This window comes from Hylobates moloch, unplaced genomic scaffold (assembly GCF_009828535.3).
Source record: "Hylobates moloch isolate HMO894 unplaced genomic scaffold, HMol_V3 SCAFFOLD_19, whole genome shotgun sequence".
In the NCBI taxonomy this organism is placed as follows: domain Eukaryota; kingdom Metazoa; phylum Chordata; class Mammalia; order Primates; family Hylobatidae; genus Hylobates; species Hylobates moloch.
Genome location: NW_026652294.1, coordinates 1,471,491 through 1,493,822, shown reverse-complemented (window position 1 = coordinate 1,493,822; position 22,332 = coordinate 1,471,491). Strand labels below are relative to the sequence as shown.

General features: G+C 54.3%; 1 protein-coding gene across 12 annotated transcripts in view; it reads left to right on the top strand.

Moving 5' to 3' along the window:
• The window catches only part of MICAL3 (microtubule associated monooxygenase, calponin and LIM domain containing 3), a 225,285-nt gene extending 209,961 nt beyond the window's left edge, over nucleotides 1-15,324 (top strand). For 8 of the 12 annotated variants that reach the window (XM_032753933.2, XM_032753942.2, XM_032140052.2 and 5 more), the window contains 4 exons: nucleotides 10,023-10,088; nucleotides 12,547-12,646; nucleotides 12,777-12,850; nucleotides 12,932-14,419. In XM_032753933.2, coding sequence (XP_032609824.1) covers nucleotides 10,023-10,088; nucleotides 12,547-12,646; nucleotides 12,777-12,850; nucleotides 12,932-13,116 — 425 coding nt within the window. In that variant the 3' untranslated portion in view covers nucleotides 13,117-14,419. Of the gene's footprint in view, nucleotides 1-265; nucleotides 317-10,022; nucleotides 10,089-12,546; nucleotides 12,647-12,776; nucleotides 12,851-12,931 lie in introns of all 12 variants that reach the window. The other 4 variants (XM_032753940.2, XM_032753939.2, XM_032753937.2 and 1 more) reach the window with 3 other exon arrangements.
• Nucleotides 15,325-22,332: the final 7,008 nt, after the last annotated feature.

Genomic DNA, 22,332 nt, shown 5'->3' with positions numbered 1-22,332 from the left:
ATAGTGACTGTTGACTCCCCACAGTGGGTTTTAGTTACTGCCCTCCTCCCACAGCCACGCAGTATGCAGATACGGCATGTGTGGACATGCGGTATGTGATGCACTTAGGCACGCATGCTTTCCAGCCGTTCCTCTGCCGCCTCGCTGTGTCTGTTTCTTACGCTCCATATCATTGACTGCTCCATATCATATCATTGATTGGGTATGGGGGGACAGGAGGGTTACCTGATGGAATAACTCTCTCTTCACCAATTCCTTGTTGTAGACTATTGGGGAGAGTCTTATTACAGTGGCCTCATCGACTTGCATCTGGGTGGTATGTATGGCAGCGCCTGTGCTGACACTAACCCCGCTGACACCCTTTCTCCACCCACGCTTCCCAGTCCCTGCTCACAAAAACAAGGAGAAATCAACCCAATAACCAAATGGCAAAAGCACAGACCCTTTTCCAGCTCAAAACAGAGCAGCGTGCTGATCTCCCCACTGCCCACGTGTGCTCCAGAGGAAGATCTGAGCTTGCTTTTGCTGCCTGGGGTCGTTTAAATTTTTTATAATAAAACTTTGCCCACCCGACTCCACCAGCCTTGCATCTGCATCCTGGTCCCCTAAATACACACACTCCAACACAGCTTTTGCCCTGAATCTCATCCCTCACTGTTTGTAGGAATCATATCTGCTAGGGAGCTCACTGCCTGCCACACTTACGCAAAGAAGCAAACATGCCAAGATCTCAGGCCGACTGTTTTCACCGGGGTGTGCTCTCATTTCTCCAGAAGAGCTGAGTGCAAGGGAAAGGGTTCTCTGTAGTGATTTCTGCCTGAAGTCACCAAACTCAAAGCCAGGTTGACGGGTGCCCATAACAACGCCCCTCCCTCCTTGCTCTGTCCTGGGGCTCACTTTGTACTTCTTTTCAGTGAAGACAGGAAAAGCTCAAGGCCATGGTTCTCAAAAGTGTGGTCCCTGGACCAGCAGCACCATCACCTAGGAGCCTGTTAGGAAGGCACAGCCTCAGGCCCTGCCCCAGACCTGCAGAATCAGAAACTCCGGGGTGAGCCCTGGTTATCTGCTGTAACAGACCTTCCAGTGGGTTCTGATGGCCTCTAGAGCAGGAGAACCACTAGCTTAGAGGTTGCAGTATGTTTGGCATCTTGCCATTTGTATTAGTTCAGAGGAATGGCTGACCCCTGTGTCTCATTTCTAAGCTTTGGGCAGCTTTTCTCCTGGGCAGCTGCCATTCTGTCGAGGGGAATCCTGGGGACTCTGGCTCCTCCTCCCTGTCCCTGTGTCCTTGATCTGGCAGTCTACCCACTTCACACTTCATCTCCCCGTGGAGGCTCCATGCCTAGAGGTGGTCTTCAAACAGAAGAATGGCAAAGATAATTGTCTCATATTTTACCCTGACCCCATTCCTTGAAGAGGGTCACTTCTTGGCCCATTCATTTAAAAACCAATGTCAGAGTTCTGTGATTCCACCTATCAGACAGTGCCACATCCAAGGCGGGGCTCTCACCTCCCTGGGAAGAGAGACTGTTGCTGTCTGTGCTTCCTGTGTTCTCCAATCCCGCACTCCCACGGACCCACCCCCTCGGAAACTCCCTCGGTGTCCCAGGGCTTCTGGTGTGTTCAGGGACCTCCACACTCAACGGCCACTGGTGCTGCAGAAGGGCCGGTGCTTACATTCCAATTAACAGACCCTTTTCCCATCTAATGCCTCTTGCCTCCTCCTAACACCACCTTGCGAGTGTTCATGTCCATGCTAAGCGAATTCCACTGTGTGAAAAACTTCACACCTGTTATCCCAGCAATTTGGGAGGCCAAGGCAGGTATATCGTTTGAGCCCAGGAGTTTGAAACTAGCCTGGGCAAGTTGGTGAAACCCCGTCTCTATAAAGAAATTTAAAAAATTAGCTGGGCATGGTGGCACATGCCCTGTAATTCCAGCTACTAGGGAGGCTAAGGTGGGAGGATCACATGAGCCCAGGAGTTTGAGGCTGCAGTGAGCTGTGATCGCACCACTGCACTCCAGTCTGGGCAACAAAGCAAAACCCTGTCTCTTTAAAAAAAAAAATAAAAAGAAATCATTTACATTCATAATCTCCTGGAAGGGGCTGTCAGAACGCATTTCTTTAGGACTGTATCCACCCTTCCCTCCCAGTTCAAGATGCCATTAACACACCCATCGCGTCTCCTGCTTTCTTTGTTTTTTGTTTTTTTTTGTTGTTGTTGATTGTTTGTTTTTTTGAGACGGAGTCTCGCTCTGTCGCCCAGGCTGGAGTGCAGTGGCGCGATCTCAGCTCACCGCAAGCTCCGCTTCCCGGGTTCAAGCGATTCTCTTGCCTCAGCCTCCTGAGTAGCAGGGATTACGGGCGCCTACCACCCCACCCGGCTAATTTTTGTATTTTTAGTAGAGACGAGGTTTCACCATGTTGGCCAGGCTGGTCTCCAACTCCTGACCTCAGGTGATCCGCCCATCTCGGCCTCCCAAAGTGCTGGGATTACAGGCGTGAGCCACTGTGCCTGGCCCACATCTCCTGCTTTCTTTACCCCCCTTGCTAGAGTGAGAAGAGGTAGTGAGCTGCTTTCTCCTCTGGGTTCCCAGACTCCAGCTACTAGCTTTTTGAATTTAGAATTCCAACAAGTTCCAGGGGGAAATGAAATAAATAGAAAAAGGAAACTCAGGGTGCCTTGTGAATCACATAGTGCCCCACCACTGACACTCATAACCCTTTGAAGCCATGTGGGCTCATCAGCTCATCACTTCCCCTTTCCCAGACCGTTAGGCTGCGTAAATTCAAGACTTCTCGGGTTCTGCTCACCACGTGGGGGCTGCTGCTTGAAGGGGACATTCCCCTCTGCGGGGAGTCTCTTGTGGACTTCAGGCCCTGCTCTCGCCACACCCATGAGGATGACGGCAATGCCAGAATTAGGTTTCTTTTCTGTTTCTGCTGTTGTTACATTCTTGGAGCACTTGGTAATATTCGTTAATTGGAGGGAAAATCACCCTTTTGAGATCTGGAGCCTCATGTAAAACCTGGTTGCCCCTCTGTGCCTGTACCCCCAAAAGGCCACCCCAAAGCCCCATATCTGTGCCACAGCACCTGTCTCATTTCTCCCATGGGCAGAGCAAAGCTCCAAGTAGCCCTCAGAGCGTTGGGAATGCCACCTCCTGCCCAGAGGGACCGACTCCTACCCCTGCCCTGTGCTCTGTGTGTCACGCTCCAGGCTCTTTCAGTGGCTCTCAGTGAACTACCTAAAGGCTCTGAAAGTCTCTTTTCAGCCACAGAGCATAAAGAATGAAGATTTCCCTTCCTCACATAGCTGGACTTTGTGGTTTCCAAAGAAATCATTAAAAAGACTCAAAACAACCCTTGGGCCAGAGAGGAAGGGTCCCCAGGTGGCCACTCCCCTTCTCTCTTCTTCCCTGGGACCTGGAACAGGCTCAGCCCAGCCTGCTTTATTGCACTAGAACAGACAGATGACTGGAAATCTAGAAGAAAACCACATTTCTTCTAAAACTGATTGAAAATACACACACATAATTTCTAGTTTTCAGGGACCTCATCTCTTGATTTATATGTCTCAAAGGAAATTTAAAGAACACGAAAGGTTTAGAAATGTAACATGAAGGACTGGAGGGTGGCCTCTTGCTGTTGTGAGATGGAGGTGCAGGGACGCCAGCCTCTGTCCTTCTGAGCAGCTGTCTTCCTGTTCTCTCTGCTTCTCTGGGTTTCATGTTGATAGATTCTTGGTTTGCCTGACCAGTCCACCGTCAGCTCGGTTCTGCTTTGCTTAGGAACTTTGGAACCTGCGAGGTTTCCCAAAGCGCGCGCGTGTGTGTGTGTGTATGTGTGTGTGTTTTAGAGCGAGGTTTCCCAACGCGCGCATGTGTGTGTGTGTGTGTGTGTGTGTGTGTGTGTGTGTTTTAGATTGTAATTCTTACATGTATTTGTTTGGTTTCTTGCCTTCACTTTTCCTCCCAACCTGGAGCTTTATCTCTGCACTGAGTCTGTGTAGCACCAGGTGTCTCCCAGCCCCACTATGTGTATGCTAGACTGGGCCTGCCGGACCAGCCTCACCCTGTCATGACAGCTGCTTGCATGTCTGCAGTATTGCACACCAGCCAGCTGGGACCCCTGTCAGGGCCATGGTGTTTGTCATCGCCCGAGGTTTTAGACTGGACCTCAGCCTTGCAGTGCCAAGGCTGTGCCAGGCCAGGAGCATGGCATTGGTGGTGCCCACCAAATAGGCTTCCTGGGTTGGGGACTCAGAATAGCCGAGTGCCTTCTTAGTCAGCAACACATTTGGTCAGTCTTCCCTCACACTTCCCAGGCTGCATAACCTGAGCAAGGCAGAGCGGAAAATCTACAGTGGCCCCACTCCGTAAACCTGAACTGCCAAGGAATTCCAGCCCTGAGCACTTTGCTTTGTGAAAGTTTTTGAGACAGGGTCTGGCTCTGTCATCCAGGCTGGAACCCACCCAGTGGCGCCATCTCCACTCACTGCAACCCCCACCTCCCGGGTTCAAGCAATTCTCCTGTCTCAGCCTCCTGAGTAGCTGGGACTACAGGCGTGCGCCACCACACCCAGCTAATTTTGTGTTTTTAGTAGAGACGGGGTTTCACCATGTTGGCCAGCCTGGTCTTGAACTCCAGACCTCAAGTGATCCACCTGTCTCGGCATCCCAAATGCTGGGATTACAGGTGTGAGCCACCACACGTGACTGCTTTCTGAAAGTTTAATCCAGTCAGTTGGGCATAGCCATGACAGGTAATGCCCCTGGTGTTTCCCAGGAAAAGGTGACAAAAGCTCTTTGGTGTCTGTGACAGGAGTTCGATAAAAAGGCATTGCTCTGGCTGGGTGCGGTGGCTCACTCCTGTAATCCCAGCACTTTGGGAGGCCGAGGCCGGTGGATCACAAGGTCAGGAGATCGAGACCATCCTGGCTAACATGGTGAAACCCCATCTCTACTAAAAATACAAAAAATTAGCCGGGTGTGGTGGCAGGCGCCTGTAGTCCCAGTTACTCGGGAGGCTGAGGCAGGAGAATGGCATGAACCCGGGAGGCGGAGCTTGCAGTGAGCCGAGATCGAGCCACTGCACTCCAGCCTGGGCCACAGAGTGAGACTCCATCTCAAAAAAAAAAAAAAAGGCATTGCTCCAACACTATTTATCATTATAATATTTATGTTACTATATTTAGCAGTAAATATAGTGGCATTATCGCCAAAACAAGTGTGAGAAATGAGAGTCCAGAGAGTCCACCCTGGTAAGCTAAGGGCTGCACATGGCTGCCCAGAGAGGCGGGAAAGTGGAGCCTCGAAATATGCCTGAGAAATCAGCGAGCCTCTTTCCTGTCCCCGACGCCTTGGAGTGTGATCCTCAGAGACCAAAGGGAACTGAAAACCAAAAATGATCTCTGTCTGTGCAGGATGTTCCAGAAGTGTGGCTGAAAGGGGAAGACGTTAACCTTGGGGCTCTACAGAGTTTCTGGGCGTGAAACACACAACAGCGTATCAGAAGGGAGGGTGTGGGGCCAGCCTCCACCTCTTGAAAGGCTGGTGTTCTAAAACGCTTGCAAGCTGATTCTTTGCAATTCTGTATTTTCACGTGGAAATACAGTTGTAAATGGTGGCTCAGCTCATAAAAAGCCCATTTTCCTCATTACATCTCTGTGTGTGGTACTAGTCTGGTGACACTCCAGGACCTACCCCGTGTTCCCTGGGGAAATGCAACATTCCAGGGTGGGGCCTCTGGGCTCTAGAAGTCTCCCTCGTTGGCCCTCTTTTGGTCTGCTGGACACTGCTTTAGGGACCTCCCCAGCTCTGTGGGGATGATGCCTTTGTCCAACCAGGGGTAGCTGGGAGCCTATCTAGTGGGCAGAGATGGATACTGAGATGGGGCAGGTCCCTGGGGCCAGTTGTTCAGCAGCCTTGGAGAACGGCCCACTGATTTGCCTGCCCGCTGTGGCTGTGCTCACCTCTGCTTCCTCTGCTCTGGCTGCCATGTGGTTAGCATTGGTGGCTGGTGCATTTGGGGTGCTCGGTAAACATTTCTGGTATAAATTATTAGTCTCCCACATTGTCCTTACCACAAGCCATGATTCATGTATGACATTGCTGTTTTTGATATCAGCATCAATGTAGAAGCCAGTGGGTTAAATATAACCAGGCAGAATTGAATGATTGAGTCGGAAATGCAGAGCATCAAGCCAGCACCCACCACCACACAGATTGTCGCTGGTGGTTGTCGGGCTATGAACAGAGTTTGTCTTGGCCTTTGTCTTGGCCCCTCTGGGCTATTATTACTTATTTATTTATTTTTTAGAGATAGGGTCTCACTCACCCAGGCTGGAGTGCAGTGGTGCAGTCACGGCTCTCTGCAGCCTTGACCTCCCGAGCTCAAGCAGCCCTCCCACCGTAGCCTCCTGAGTAGCTGGGATTATAGATACTCACGCTACTACACCCAGCTAATGGTTGTAGAGACGGGGTCTCACTGCATTGCCCAGGCTGGTCTCGAACTCCTGGGCTCAGCTGTCCTCTCACCCTGGCCTCCCGACGTGCTGGGATCACAGGTGTGAGCCCCCGTACCTCCGAGCTTTCTGACCGTACCCTCACTAATCCTTGTGAGCTGGGCACTCAAGCCTCTGCCCCCGGTCTCAGGGCTACGGCTCTTGGATTTTGAGTACCAGAAGGACTAAGGTAGGCCCTGCCTGCCTTCCAGATGACCATCTAGGTTCAGTGTGTGGGCTCGTCTGCTTGTTTTTCCAGCTGCCCGGTGTCTTCTTGATGCAGTGTGCCAAGGTGAAGAGTCTTGGTTGGAGAGAAGGTGGGAATATAGAAGGACAAGTACAGAGAAGGGGACCTGCCCTACAGCTGGCCGCTCTTTCCCCCACCCTGTCCGCCGTTCTACCCCACACTGGGTCCTGGGCCCATGAGAGGCAGGGCCTGGAGTGAGGTGCTCAGGTGTGCTAAGGGCCAGGTGGTAGTGTAGGGGGTACCCCGACTTAGGAAGGCCAAGCCTGGATTCAGGTCCTGCCTTCACCGTCTCCCAGGCACAGACAAAACAAACTCTACTTACCCTCTCAGGGCCTCTTCAGAAGACGAGGCAGGAAGGGACATCGGGCCTCCCTTCCAGGTGTGGCATTCTGATCAGGCTCTGTGGGACTGCTCTTCCTTGAGCTGCCTGAGATGCCAGCATTTGTTAGATTTGCCTAGAGCCTGTGTTGAAGAGGGCAACCTCTGAGTTCAGAGTGGGCAAGAAGATTTGGCTTCTTTTGCAGGCTCTGCCACACTTAACTCCTTTGAGCCTCAGAACCCTCATTTGAATTTGCCCATCCTGGCAGCCACACCTGGCCGGTGTGAGGATCACGTGGGTGGTGCATGCGAGGGCGCTCTGAAGCCAGAGAGTGCCGTCCATGCCCATCTCACGCACTGTTCTGGACAGGCCTCACTCCCTGGTGGTGTACTGTTGCTTTTTGAAATCTGGTGACAGGCACTGCCTGCCTGCCAGGTATCAAGCAAGTGGCACTAAAGAGCCACCCCTGGGTCACACGTCCAAAGGAAGTGCTGCTTCAGAGGGAAAGATGGAGCAGATGTGCCCCCGAGTGTTGGGGACGCAGCAGAGTGCTCCAGGGAGGAGGGGTCCTCTGACCAGGACCCACTCACTGCTTGGGAGCTCAGGAGGGGGGGCCGGCGCCCAGGGCACACAGGAGTGCTTTGAGAAGTGGTAAATTATAGCACCTGTTAGCAACAGATGGAAACTCGTTACCCTGACATTGAGAAAAACCAAAAAACTTCCATTTGCCAAAAGCTTGACAGCATCTTTGTTCATAGAACCAGTGAACCAAATCTTCTATTTCTTACATCCCCCTAAAAGGCAAAGCATTTACTATAAGCCCCCCACCCCCGCCCCATGCATGCTCAGTCAGGTTCCAGCCGGGTGGGACTCCCCGTGTTTGATCGGTTTTTCCCTTCCACTTCTTCTTTTGAAAATTGTATTGATTGGGCATTTTTTCTGATTTTATAAAAGTAGCCTCGCTCGTTGTGGAAGTGGTGGAGCGTACAGGGAAGTCTGAAGGTAGTGGCCCCGCAGTGCAGCGCGGACTCGCCGGTCGCTCACACGCGCTTCCGCCTCTTGCTAGGAGAAAGCCTTACTGGTTTCTTTAAATGCTTGCTTTACCTGATGCTCCCTTTTTCTAATTTCATTTCCTAATTTCTGTTCCCAGTATTCTGTTATATTGTTCTCTGTATTGGGAAGGGCGTATGAGGATGTGGCCTACATAAAAACAGCTGAAAGCTGTATTTTGTGCTGTCCAGAAAGCAGAAGCACGTGTTGTAATTATTACCCATGCAGGCGCCTGCCTCTTCTTTTTGGATATGTTTTGGTTGTGTATCACATGGGCGCTGTTCCGCTCCACAACGTGGCCAATTCACCTGTGACACCAGTCCCAGGAGGTGGCAGGGACTGTTCACTGACGTATTTGATGGGATTCATCCAGGCGTTCCAAGCCTCAACACAGACTACACTTTGAAGCCGAGGTTGACCGTAGGTCGGCTGTAAGGCAGAGTGTATTGTTGAGGAAAGAAATCCTCCCTCGTACCCATGCATTCGGCCGGCTGTGCCGTGTGTGCTTAGCACAATGGGTACAGTCAGCATTTCACACGCATGCACACTGTCCCTGGCTTTGGTTTTGAAGTTGTACCCAATAGCAGATTCAGTGTGCCCAAGGTACTATGCACCACACTGGAAGGGTTCAAAGACAGAAAACACCTGTATTCATGCAGCTGCACCGCTGAGCGGCCTCTCAGCCAGCCGTTTGTCTTGTTGGCCTTCTGTTGAGTAAAACAAGGCCATTTCTTCAACCCTGTTCTCTCTGTAAACCACACACTGCCCTCCCCGCGGGCCGAGGCCCCGTGTCTTCCTGGGCTCTGTTGTCCCTGTGTGTGCTCTGTGGTTCTGTGATGGTCCCTTGCCAAACTTCTCTCCCTCATCCTTGAGTAGCCATCAGACCCCAGATCTAGAATTGTCTCTCTGCACACTGTCTCTCGATGCCCCGTCAGCACTCCTCCCAGCATCGTTCCTGTCAGTTTTGGCGTGTCCTGTCAGCTCACCCCTTTGGTCTCACAATCCAGAGTGTGACAGCCCCCAGCTGCAGCGTGGGGTCCCTGCACAGCCATAGAAGGGCCAGAAGGAAAAGGGGGTGGTTGGCTCTCCCTGTTCCTGGGGGAGAGAGGGGACAGTGACACGGACGGGTGGAAGTCACCTCTGTGTTTGTACATTTCCCCAAAATTGTCCTGGCTCAGAATTTGAAGCAGCACAGGTGTGAGCGTCCTGGAGGCCCATCACAGGATGGGGTGCTGCCCCCACAGACTCAGAGGCCCCTCCTTGCCCTGCACTTGTCAAGGCCAGCTTTGCCTCAGGCACAGACCTGTGGTGACATCTTAGAGGATTCCACGTGGGTCTGGGAGGCGACCCCAGGTTGTAACCTGCAAGCCTGGAAGCCATGTTGGCCACTTACTGAATGCAGTCTGTCTCAGAGCCAGGCAGACCTATCCAGGGGCTTTGAGGAGGGGGCCCAAGGCCCCAAAGGCCCCTGTTATGACAACCCAGATGCCACCGCCCTCATGACAAGGAGTAGAGGCAGGAGGGCCCTGTGGCCCGAGTGCTGCCATCATCGTGTAGGGAACACGTCATCCCTCTTGGAGGAATCCACACTGCGGCTCTGGCCCCACGCCCCCTCTGTGATGCTGCCCGGAGCTGGGTCTGCTCTTGTTCAGTTCCATGCTGAAAAAAGGACTTAATTCATTTGTAGACTTTGTTTCCCTTGTTTCTGCTTCTCCATTTCTTGTATTATTTTCTTTTCCTCCTGTTGTTCCTTTCTCACTTTTTATGCTTTTTGTCCTCTGCTTGTTTTTATTCCACCTTCTCCCTGTCCCTCTCCACTTCCAAATTCCTGCTCCTCTCCTCCTCTTCCTTTTTTGTCTTTCTCCGTCTCCTCCTCTTCCTTGCTTGGTCCCTTTTGAAGTTGAGCCCAGTGGCGGGACTCCACGACGTAGACCTCTCTCCTTCTGCCCTTGCTGTGTCCAGGAAGGTAACGTAACCTCGCCAACCCCATCCCCACTGCCTCGGAGGGGGTGTAGCAACACTAGTCAAACACAGAGCCAGAACCCACCTACCTCCCTCTCTCTCTTTCTTTCTCTCTGACCCTCAATAGTCCTGTTACAAAATGTCATGAGTCTGTGGCAGTTTCTAAAGGTACAGTATCCCTTTGACTGTCTATGGGGAGGACCAGGGTGCAGAGTGAAGCCAGAGAGCCTCCAGGTCGGGGTCCTTCAGGGCCGCAGCATTGGCTGGCCCTTGGTGGCTGGGGCCTTTAAGTCTCAGATCCATCAGATAGAGGGGCAGGGATGCAGGTGAGGAGCCTCCCGCCTGCGTGCAGCGATTTGGATGGGAGAGTCAAGGAATACTGTCCTTAACAAAGACTGATCTACACAAGTGCCCTCGGGCCCCTTTCCAAACAACCACTGAAAGCAAACCTCTCTACCTCGTGTCTTGCCGAGTGTGTGTTTTTTAAGTTTGTCTGATTTGAAGTCTGTTGTGGTGATAAGATTGTCGTTGAAAGGCATGTGGGGGGTGTGGCCATGACTAACCCTGCTAACTCTTAACTGCCGTCCACAGCGCTCACCCGACTCTCGCCCACACACCACAGCCCCTGCCCGGCGGCCGTGGGCGAGCTCTCCATAGCTAGTGAGCGCTGTCCGCACGTCTCCGGTGGCATTTTCTGTATCTTCTTGGGGAGGTGGGCAGCGGGAGAGACTCCCTGGTGCCGCCGTGGCCGGGCGCACTGGACAGCTTGCATGCCTCGGGCCCCTCCACCACAGCCATGTGGGCACATTGTGCAGAGACGCTCCGAAAGCAATGCATGGAACTGAGTGGGGGCTGGCTTAAAAGCCAAGACCCAAGCCTATTGGATTGGGTGAGGAGAGCGCTGGTCCCCTGACCCTCAGGCATACACTCCACAGTCACAGGCTGGACAGGCCGGGGGGCTTCCGTCCTTCAGAGGAGGCTCAGGGGCAGGAACCCCCTTGGGAGCAGAACTGCATGTGCACTAGGGCACAGTACAGACACTAACCCCTGCTTGTTGAACATGGTGCATTTCTGCCTCCTTGGTGTGGCCGCTGGGTAGAGACTAACTGGCTTAGGCCACTGGGTAGAGACTGTCTAGCAGACACCACTGCAGATAAGAGATGTGTCTGTGTACCGTGTGCCAGAAAGGCAGGTGGAGAAAGGCAGCTAGCAGTGAGGGAGGACTCGGGCTGTGGCTGGCCCTTCCGAGGCTGTGTTCCTCACACTCCTGGGCTTGTCTTAACTGGCCTAGAAGGCCCCCTGCCAAGCGATGCAGAGAGTGCAAGGGCCTCTGAAAGATGTCCCCATCCAGTGCCCCTTAACCTGAGGCCCATGGATGGACCGCAGGAAGCCCAGGAGCAGCTTGGAACTCTGCATCAAATGGTTTGCTCTGCACACATAAGCATTTTTCTAGGAAGAGAGTCCCTAGCTTTTATGAGATTCTCAAAGTAGTTTGTAATCCAAAAATATTGAAGAGCCACTGACACAGCATGTATTTTAGGCAGGACCACACTTTTGCCATGAACTTCTGTGCTCCAAGGAAAAGGAGCTTCTTCTCTCCTTGGGTGGCTTGGTCCCTTGGAGACTTCTTCCTTCTGTCCTCCCGCCACAGTGAAGCCCAGCGGTCAGGCCATCCCTGGGGGAGGTTTGGTATCGGCACCTGTTGGTTCAGGCAGCCTGAGCTAGCAGGCAGCCACCAGCCACAGGCATTCTGTTGGAGTGGACCAGGGCAGGGCGTGGCCACCTCCTTCCATCCCCAGGGGCTGCTAGTGTTTCTCTGCTCTTTCTTGATGAGAAACCCTGCGGCCATCCTGAGATGCCCTGCATCGACCATACGGGATCCGGCGGGAGAGCATCCAGAAGCTTGATAGGCCACAAGTTAAGGGGTGGTGTCTTCTCTCCCTGGTCAGGAGGTAAACAAAAGACAAGGCATCTATTCTGGTGGCCCCTGGAGAGGGCAGTAGCCCAAGAAAGAGCTGAGTTAAATGAGCATGACCTGAGGGCAGGGTGCAGTTTACAAATTCACATTTGCCTCGTTTAGGAGACGGGTTTCCTCCGAGGAGACCTAGTACGTAGCAAGTGCCAAATAAACATTGAGTGGGAAAAAAGAGGGAAAGCAATGTAAGTCATCCTAAGAGAGCACACAGAGCAGGAGGGGTAGAAACCAGCCCCGGGGAGGGCAAGGTCCCCGCTGGTGAGGTCACCGACAGGGTGAACAGGGATGGCAGGACACGGGAAAGCGCAGGCCCCGGGAAGGGGGACGCCAGGGCCCCATGGCTGCAGGCAAACCTTGGGCCTGGCTTGGGAGTGGAAGTTCCGGCAGCATCTTGCTTGGCTCTCTTTGCACATTTGCCCCGTGTGATTCCTGCGGGCCAGGGTGGGCGCGGCACTCCCTGCATCCCACACAAGCGTTCTCTCGGCAGGCATGGGCAAGAAGGACGACCCCAAGCTGATGCAGGAGTGGTTCAAGCTAGTGCAGGAGAAGAACGCCATGGTGCGCTACGAGTCGGAGCTGATGATCTTGTGAGTGGCCTTGGGTAGGGGGCGTCGGCGCCATGCTTGTCACAGCAGGCATGGAGGTCCTTCCGGATTTGGGGGTGAGGGGTGGTCCCCAGTCACTGTGGCTTGTCTCCCTCCTGCCCTGCCTCCTCAGTGCACGGGAGCTGGAGCTGGAAGACCGGCAGAGCCGACTGCAGCAGGAGCTCCGGGAACGCATGGCAGTGGAAGGTGAGTGGGGTGAGGCGCCCATGGAGGCCAGGGTGGGTGCCACCTCCAGGCCCCTCACCTCATGCCTTCTTCTCCTTCAAGATCACCTTAAGACTGAGGAGGAGCTGTCAGAAGAGAAGCAGATTCTCAATGAGATGCTGGAGGTGGTGGAGCAGAGAGACTCACTAGTGGCGCTGCTGGAGGAGCAGCGGCTCCGGGAGAGAGAGGAGGACAAGGACCTGGAGGCTGCCATGCTGTCCAAGGGCTTCAGCCTTAACTGGTCCTGAGCTCCCACCCAACGCTTCATTTTCTGTTGGCATCCGCCTGGCCAGGCAGTGGCATCCAAACCACCCGGAGCCGCTGTCTGAGGAGGCCTGGCACCTCCTTGGAGTTTGCGCTCAGATGCCCGTGTGCTGCTTGGAAAGTGGTAGAGTCCCACGTGCAGTGGGGAGCCCCAGGTGACAGTGGTTATCTGAGATGGCTCCACCTCCTGGGAGGAGGCCCACCTGGACCTCCCGCTCAAAGGAGGAGCACGGCATGTATGGCATGACGCAGGGGACCGACCACCCCACGCGCTCCCTGAGGATGTGCTGGTTGTGCCCCTTTCTTCCACTGGCACATTTGGTAAGAGAGGGAAGCTGCTCCTCGTCAGAACCACAGTGCGCCGCCACAGCGTGCGAGGGGCACTGTCTTCTTCATGCTCCCTGGAGCACCACCAAAGAAACTTAATGCCCCACGAAAGCAGGGTCAGGGGTGAGGGTGCGATCGAGACCCAGGATGGGGGCGTCCAGTCATGCCCACCCCAGCATCACAGGAGACGTGGAGGGGCGGGCAGGCTCCTGAATTATTATGCAAATTAGGAGGATGCAGGAGGGGTCTGCCCTCCAGCCGAACACCACACACTGGACCCTAAGTGGCCAAATGCCTGGGCCGCTTGCTGGCTGTGGCCTGAGGCTTGTGGGTTGCTGCATTTTGCTTGTAGTTCACAACCGTTTTGACACTGGAAAATGCTGACTTTGGGGGACAGGATGAGGCCCTGCATTCTAAGCCCCCAGTTGGCAGACAGGCATTGTCCCTGTTCCACATTTATGTCGGGGCAGGAGATGACCTTTTCCTCAGTGTTTTTCCTGTGTTTGCACATTGAAATGAAGCTGACAACCTGGCAAGATGCTCAGCCGCTTCAAACCCTTTTTGTCAATTAACTTATTTTTTTAATACTTGAAAAGAAGTAACTTCGTTTGTATATCTTTACTAGAGACACTGATCACCTGCACCCGGGTGCGGGAGCCACAGCGGCATCTGGTGCGTCCTACGCGACCTGGTCCAGGGCTGCCCGGCGTTCCTCACATGCATCTATTTATTAGCCTTTCTCTTCGTATCACTGGCCTGGCTGGCATCAGGGAGCTGCCCAGAACCCCCGTGTGGGTCCTGCTTACAGCTTTCTGTCCCCTCCTCCACCCGGTGCCTGCCTCACCCTGGCGCTATACCATCTGGACCGCTCATGTGATGAGGGTGCATTTCCGTTCTGTTTTGGGACAAGCCAACAGCAGAGCTGCCACTCTCACCCTCCCGATGAGAATTCTGGCTGTGCAGAACTGGCCCTTGTCTCAGTTTGGGGGCCAGGGCTTCACCTTCCTCTGCACGTATGTTAAAGAAGGTTTCAGGATGGACCCTCGTCTACACTGGCCAAGAGGGTGCAGGGTGGGACCCTGGAATCATGTGGCTGGTGAGAATTCCCTCCTCCCAACCTAAGATTCACCTAGATGGAAACACGAGTGCTGCAGTGGATGCTGGGATGCAGGCTGGCCTCTCTCAAGCAGATCGGCGACTCCCGCCCTTCCTTCTGAAGGCGACGGGCACCTGCCTTGTGCCGGATCTTCATGGGGCCATAAAGGGTGGCGAGCCCCAAATCACTAGCTCCTATAGCCAAACTGTTCCTTTCTCACGGTTCCGCACCAGCCTGGCTGTGTACAGCTCATCAAGCCACTGAGCTAATCGGGGTGGGGTGCTTGTCCATCAAAGCAGTTAGCACATAGCCCAGTGAGGAGCCATCCGGACCAGACCCGCCTGCCAGGGGCGGTCCAGCCGCCTGCCACCTCCGTGGGCTGGGGCCAGCTGGGAGCAGAGGCCTGGCCCCTCCAAGGCGTCCCGCAGCGGAGCAGGCTGAGTGGCCGTGCTGACCTCGGGCTTTCCATGGGAACCACACTGTGCCTCAACTTGAACATTCATCCCAACTGCAAAGGAGCAAAGAACCTGTGTCATCCTTGTCTGTCCAGAAGCTGCCATCTCTCTCCCATGCACATCCGGGAGATAACGCTGCTAGTGGCCGCCACAGCTCTGATTCTCCACCTGTTCTCACATGAGGCAAAGGTCTCCTTTTCTTTTCTCTTTACTTAAAAAAGGGGAGAGGACGGTTTCTAGATTCCGTCTTCAAACCCCAGTCGTCCCATAAAATTGGACGTGGGAAAAGACCTTCACTGGCCACGTGGCCTTTCCCAGACCTCTCCTCTCGAATGCCACAAAACTGGTCCAGCCCTGGCAGAGCCGCCTTCGGCCCTTGCAGCTCCTGCTGGCCCCACAACAGGGAAGCAGTTTGCAAAGTGGCTCGGAAGGCGTGTGGCCTAGGGATCTGCTATAAGTGGCCGGACGTAGCAGGAGCGCCCAGTGTCACCTTCTGGTCCTGGTCAGCCTTAACATTGTGGCATCCTCCACAGCACACACGGCGACGTGCAGTCTGGAAGGCGGACCCGAGCCTTTGCAGAGAGGCGCCACAGAGCCGCAGGCCTGCACAGCAGCCCCAGCCTTCTGCTCCTGACTGTGAGGACACCCAGTTCTAGTAGAGCACTTTTTTTAAAGCTCTCATTTTGTAACCACTAGTTTGCAGTTGATCTGAGTACTGTGGTGACTTGCTGCGTGAAGCGTTCTCCAGCTGTGAGAATATGTGCAGCTCCAGGCAGGTTTCCCCTGAAGGCAGGGAAGCAGGATGGATACACGTATATCACACACATCAAACGGCAGGCGTGGGAGCAGCCCAGACTCAAGGCTGACTAAACTGGAGGCTGAATACCGTGGAGGTCCACATGCAGCTTCCCTGGAGGGCAGTCTGGAGGCGCTCCCGCCCCTGGGCTTGAGGATGCCGCACCCCGTGGGCTTCCAGGCCTGCCTACATGATGCCTTCAGGCCTTTGCCCCTGGCGGCCATCCTCAGGCCGATTTTGACCAGCAGTGATAGACTCTTCTTAACCCTTTCAAAATAAATTTTTCAGTGGGACAGGAAGGAGAGTTAAAAAACATTTTTTTAAAGGTAGTAACATCTGACCCACAAAGGGAATGGGTCTGTTTTATGCGAAATAAAAGTTTTTCAAATAAATAGTGTGTTTCTTAAGTCATTTTGCTGTATTTTTCAGGTGGATAGTGTAGGTGCACGGTATTATGCATCTAGCTTGTGCCTGGGTGTGTGCAAGATGGTTTAAGAATACATGGTTTTTTTTAAGTTTGTGCTTTTTTTTAGTCCTCCATGATATCTTGGCTCAGCCACCAACTGCTGTCACTTGAGTAAATGTCTTAGGCAGCTAAGTTGGAGAAGCAGCCACTCTTCAGACAAAGCCCCAGTAGCCTCTGGAAGGGGAAGCGTGCTCTTTGAATTGGAGATACTCCGAGTCAGGGCGATGCTGTGGTCCTGGCAGCCCTCCTTCCAGCCCTGCCTGGCTCTGTCCTGCAGCACGGCTGACCCGGGAGCCCATGGCATGGGGTCTGCAGCACCCACACCTAAACCTTTCAGATGTTTCAACGATCTCGAGGTCATTCAGTGCGTAGGGTCACTCCTCGTTAGCCTGAAAATTGTCCCCAGGAGATTACAGGGAAGAGTCCTGGCCAGCTCCTCTTTCTTTGTTCTAAGAAGCCTCCGAGGCACACTCCAGCTCTCTCTCTAACCCCTCCCTTGGTGTGTTGCATTGTTGGGAGCATGGCTGACCCCGTGACCATCCAGGGGTGCCATGCGGGGAGGGAAAGACCGCAGCAGCTGTGTGCACATGAGCCACACCGCCTACAGGCAGCTAGAAGCCACTCGGTGGAAGCTGGCTCCCAGTCCTTCCAGCTGCGTTCCCAGCTATTCCAGAACAAAGGCAGGCCTGGCTGGGACAAATGTGGGCGTGTCAGGTAGAACAGAGGACAAAAATGGATGAGCAGCTCAAAGGGCATATCCTGTGGCCCTAGAGGACATCCCGTACAAGGAGAGCTGGTCACTTGCCTGTTGGGAAAGGAAATGGGGCTTGGTAGTCACCTGACCCCCAGGCTCTTGTTCCTCAGAAGGGCTTGCTTGTCAGAGCTGCACCAGGCAGGCTTGGGCTGCAGTTCACGGCCACCTCAGGTGGCCGGAAATGATGAGTATTGCTTTAGGGAGGACACCAGAAAGGAAGGCTGCTGGGCCAGGCCAGTGCCACTGTCAGAAGCACACAAAAAGGCCACATGCCGTGGCGCACGCCTGTAATCCCAGCACTTCAGGAGACTGAGGCAGGAGGGTCACCTGAGGTCAGGAGTTCAAGACCACCCTGGCCAATATGGCGAAACTGGGTCTCTACTAAAAATACAAAAATTAGCTGGGTATGGTGGCACACACCTGTAATCCCAGCTACTGGGGAGCCTGAGGCAAGAGAATTGCTTGAACCCGGGAGGTGGAGGTTGCAGTGAGCCAAGATCGTGCCACTGCATCCTGGGAGACAGTGAGACTCTGTAAAAAAAAAAAAAAAAAAAAAAAAAAAAAAAAAAAAAAAAAAACCATATATATATATATATATAGGCTTTATCATTTTTAAATTTTAAAAACTATTTTAAAACAAAAAACAAACAAGATGCTCTTCTTTCATGAACCACTACATCTAACAGCTCCAAAGTCCCTCCTGAACCCTGAATCCTCACATAGTCCCATCTTAAGAATCAGCCAAAAATGATGAAGGGACAAGACATGCCATTTTATTCCATTTTGTAAGCTGGCCACACTGGCCTACGTACTAGACCCTTCCCGCTTCGTTTCCCCTGCTCAGGTGACCTCGCCAGTGATGCCCAGTGAGGAGGGTGAGAGGCCATACCACCCAAACACTGGCCAGGGGCCGGAGCCTCCTGCTGCTCACAGCACAGGAGCCTGTGAGACCAGACCCATGGCCCTCCTGACAGCCTGTGGCTGCTCAGCTTCACCAGGAGCTTTTGCAGCAGCCTCTTCGTGTGCCCCCTGCCCCAAGGTCTTCCTGCAGCGGGGGCTTTGCCAGGGAAGGCAGAGTCCAGTTGCTGTGGGTAGGCCACATGTGCCACAGCCACTGCCGGAGAAGCCACCTACTGCCAGGATGGAGGAGGGAGACAGTCCCCGTGCTGCACACACAGCCCCTTTTCATGCCCGCGTGGCCTCCGAGCCACAGAGTGCACATCAGTACTGGAGCAGGCTGTTTCCAGCCGTGGGGCCTGGGGTGGGGCCAGGGTGGGGTGGCTCAGGACTATGTGGATGGGGCTGAGGGCCTCCATGGACAGTCAACACCTGAACCGTGGTGAGGCTGCCAGTACTGAGTGGTCCCCAAAGTAGCCAGGGACAGCATCCTCCAGACATGGTAGGTGCGTGTGGAGCTACCTCGTGCAGCTGTGTGACACGAGACTGACTGCAGCTGCTGGTGTCTGCCCACCCACAAGAGGGCGGCAGGGAGCACAAGTTAGGTGAGCACCACCAGCTCAGTGTCCTGGCGGGATGTGTTCCTGTCTCTTCCCCCAACGTCAGCCTGGTCACATCACTCACCTGGCTGGTGCCTCGCGTTCCTCCCACCAACTTGGGACTGGTGACCAACTTAGGATGGGGAAGCACGTGGGAAGGCTGGAGGTTCCGGAGTCGGGGCCCATGTAGATGCACAGATGCCACAGATGCCTCCTGATGGGAGAACCCTAGGAGGACTCGGGAGGCAGTCCCCTGCAGCTCAAGGCCAGCCTCCCTGTTCCACGAATTTGCTGGGCTCCTGTGGAGTCGGTGTTCCCAGAGCATTCGGCTGGCCCCATTGCCCCCAGCCACCCCTCTACCCAGGCAGCAGGTCAGGGCTGCTGTCCCAGCAGCAGCTCCAGGGACAGGCCACGGGTCCCTGGGTCTTCACAAGGCCATCGTCAAGGATGAGGGATTTGTCCAGATGGGTGCTGGAGTGTCAGCGTTGAGGGGCTGCTCAACCCACAGGCACCGGTCCCAGCAGGCGAGAGGAGCCTCTCAGTGGCCAGCCCCCATGAGTGTCCAGGGCCTGCCTTTCTTTTCTTTTTCTCTTTTCTTTTTTTTTTTTTTTTTTGAGACAGTTTTGCTCTTGTTGCCCAGGCTGGAGTGCAATGGCACGATCTCGGCTCACCACAACCTCCGCCTCCCAAGTTCAAGTGATTCTCCTGCCTCAGCCTCCTGAGTAGCTGGGATTACAGGCATGCGCCACCATGCCCGGCTAATTTTGTGTTTTTTAGTAGAGATGCGGTTTCTCCATGTTGGTCAGGCTGATCTCGAACTCCTGACCTCAGGTGATCCGCCCACCTCGGCCTCCCAGAGTGCTGGGATTACAGGTGTGAGCCACTGTGCCCGGCCCAGGGCCTGCCTCTCTAGCCCCCGGTTGTCTCCCCAGCAGAGTGGCTGCCAGGTGTTTCTTGGGAGAAAAGGAGAGAGAGGCACCTGGCAGCCAGCAGCTCCCTTTCCCTAGTGGGTCTTCTTTTAAAAATGTTTTTAGAGAATTAAATACTTCTCAAAAATGTATCTCGGACCAAACTTTTTCCCTTGGGGGGCTGGGAGGTGCCCATGAAACCAGGGCGCTGGGATGCCTTCCACCCGGAGGCCCGGCACAGGGATCACCTGCCCAGCCAGACCGCCTCAGCAGGCAGCTCCTGCAAGTCCCAACTCCCTCGGCTCCTCCATGGCCAGTCATTCCCGCCGGTCCCCTGCCCTCTGTGTCTGTAGCTGCTAAGTTGCCGCTGCTGGCTGGTAAGAGAATTCTTCCTGTCCTTCCCCTGGTGTGGCCATGTATTTTGATAAGAAAAGACAAGCAGGAAATTGTCTTTTTCCCCAAGCTTCTTGCCCACGTCAAGTGTAGGCCTGCTCCACCAGCATCTGCCAATGCTTTGTTATCTCGGAGCAATGGTGTGCGGCTAATGGGAGGGGTCTCTGCTGTTGGAGAGGGTGGGAGGGGAGGAGTCTCAGAATCAAGATCCAGGCAGGATCAGGGATGAAAAATTAGAAACCCACTTATTTCAAGCAGGATTGTGATAAGGACTTTGGTGAACAGCCCTAGGGCGAGGCCCATAAGCAGAAGCAATCGGATGGCACCAAAGACAGCACCAGCCCCCAGAACCCTGCAGAGCCTTGAGTAAGCGGGGAAGGCTTGCTGGCCTTCCCAGCACGAGCATCCTATCCCTGGCCCCAGAGAGGGTGTAGTCTCTGCTCCCACCAGGTCAAGGTTCGGAGGAGGGTGAAAAACTTCGTGCATGAGACAAGGGGCATCAGAACAAGGTCCACCCCCAGCCTCCTCCCCCTAGCACCATCCTTTCCTCCTACCTGGAGAGTCCTGCAAGGCCCCGGGGAGAACTAAAGCACAGCCACGCTCTTGGCAAGGCACCATGGCAGCAGAGCACGTAGGCGTAAGCACATGAGGTAGAGAGTAGATTTGGTGTAGAGAAATAGAGATTAAGTAGGGCTAAGGCAGCTATAAACGTCATAGTTTTAGATGCATTTTCAGGTGCCAAAGAATTGCCCTTGGCTTTGAGAGCTGGACAGTGAGCTCAGCTGGGGCTGGGAGCCAGTGGCACCGTGTAGTATTGAAGCTTTCCCACACAGGGCCCAGGGGTGGCAGTGCCCCACCCAGGGAAGTCCTCTGGGTGGATCCACCATTCAAAACTTTCCCGTCCTTTTCCTCCACGCCAGTGGAGATACAGGCTAAGAATCCCTAATGCAGGACTTCCTTTGAGCATCATGTCGGCAAAGATTCCAAAATCTGAAAAATTGAAACACCTCTGGTCCCAAGCGTTCTAGATAAAGGGATACGCACCCACCTGAAGCCCCTCCCTTCTCCATCAGCACCTCTAAAGATGATCGCAAGAGCCTTCATCCCTCTCTCCAGAAAGATCTTTTACTGGAGGCCACATGCCCGTGAGAATCAAGCGCTAGACCAGATGTCTGCCTGGCTGGCTGAAGCCGGACGCGGCTCTCCAAGCCTGTTTCTACCTTTGAACCAGGAAAAGAACATCCACTTCTCTGCCCCGTAAACAGATCCTAGACGCTGAGCACTTTGGGTTTTGTGGAGTGCTGGGCCATCCCTCTGTGGCTGCCTGAGTTGGTCCCATACAGGCATCCCTTCCCTGAAGGCTGACCCGGCCCTGCCTACGGCACGCCTGGGAGTGGCTCCTGCCCAGGCTATGGCCGGAAACGCCACAGTGGCTCCTCTGGCTGGCATGAACTTCATGATGACACCCCGGTCTCAGTGCAGTTTGCAGGAAAGGAAGGATGCCACGGTATCAGATCGTGTGTGGGGGAGATTTGGTACAGAAGCAAACACAGGAATGAAGATGGCAGAAACGTAAGACGAGGCATGTGTCTCCTGGCCTCTCGCCTATCGCAGGTCTGAACTGCGCACAGCATGAGGCTGCAGTGCTGAGACTCAGCCCCTCCCCGGGGGGCCCAGAGCCTGTGCTGTTCACTCTTGGTTTCTGCATCTTTGAGCAGAATGCTAGACACAGTGGTGGTTTGCCCTCTGCTCAATATCCCTCTAACAAATCACCATGCAAAACATTCCAGCTGGGCACAGCCACCCCACGCTGGGACCCCCACACCAGGACCTCCACTCCCTTCCCTCTGCTGGGTGTGATTTGGCCAATATCCAAAGAGTTCACTTCAGAAAGGGCAGGGTGAGAGGAAGGATAGCATGGGGGTCTCTGGGCTGGGCCAGCCGTGGGGCGGACGCCAGAGGGCCCAGCTCCCTCTGGGAAATCCTGCTCACCCTGCCCCAGCACCCATTCTGAGCCACAGCCAGACTCTGGGAGGGCTGTGCTTGGAGTTTTCCAGCCCTTGGGCCTTAGGAGTTAGCCCTCTGAAAGTTGGTGGCGCAGGCTCACTAGCAGCTGAGGGTTGTTGGCATTAGATAGAGCACTCCCAGGGAAAAAGGCTGCTTGAAGCAATATGGGAAACCCCAGACTGGTCTTTCTGCAACAGCTGAGTCATGCCAGCCTCCCAGAGCTTCTGCAGGGCCACACCCACCCGGTAGCGGGGCTGGGGAATTCCTGGGGTCTACTTGCCTCCGCTCGGTGGGTGGGACTGGTCTTCACCATGGCCATGATTTCACCATGGAGGTGAACATGATTTTCACCCCCCCAGGCTCTGGTCCTGCATCTCGCCATCTCTCCCCTCTCCTCCAGCAAGACTCTTGCCCTCACAACCCACCAGCCCTTCAAGGCCCAGCGCCTGGGGAAAGCACCTCCTAGGCAGGGAACCACCCAGCCAGGCACCATCAGCCAGGC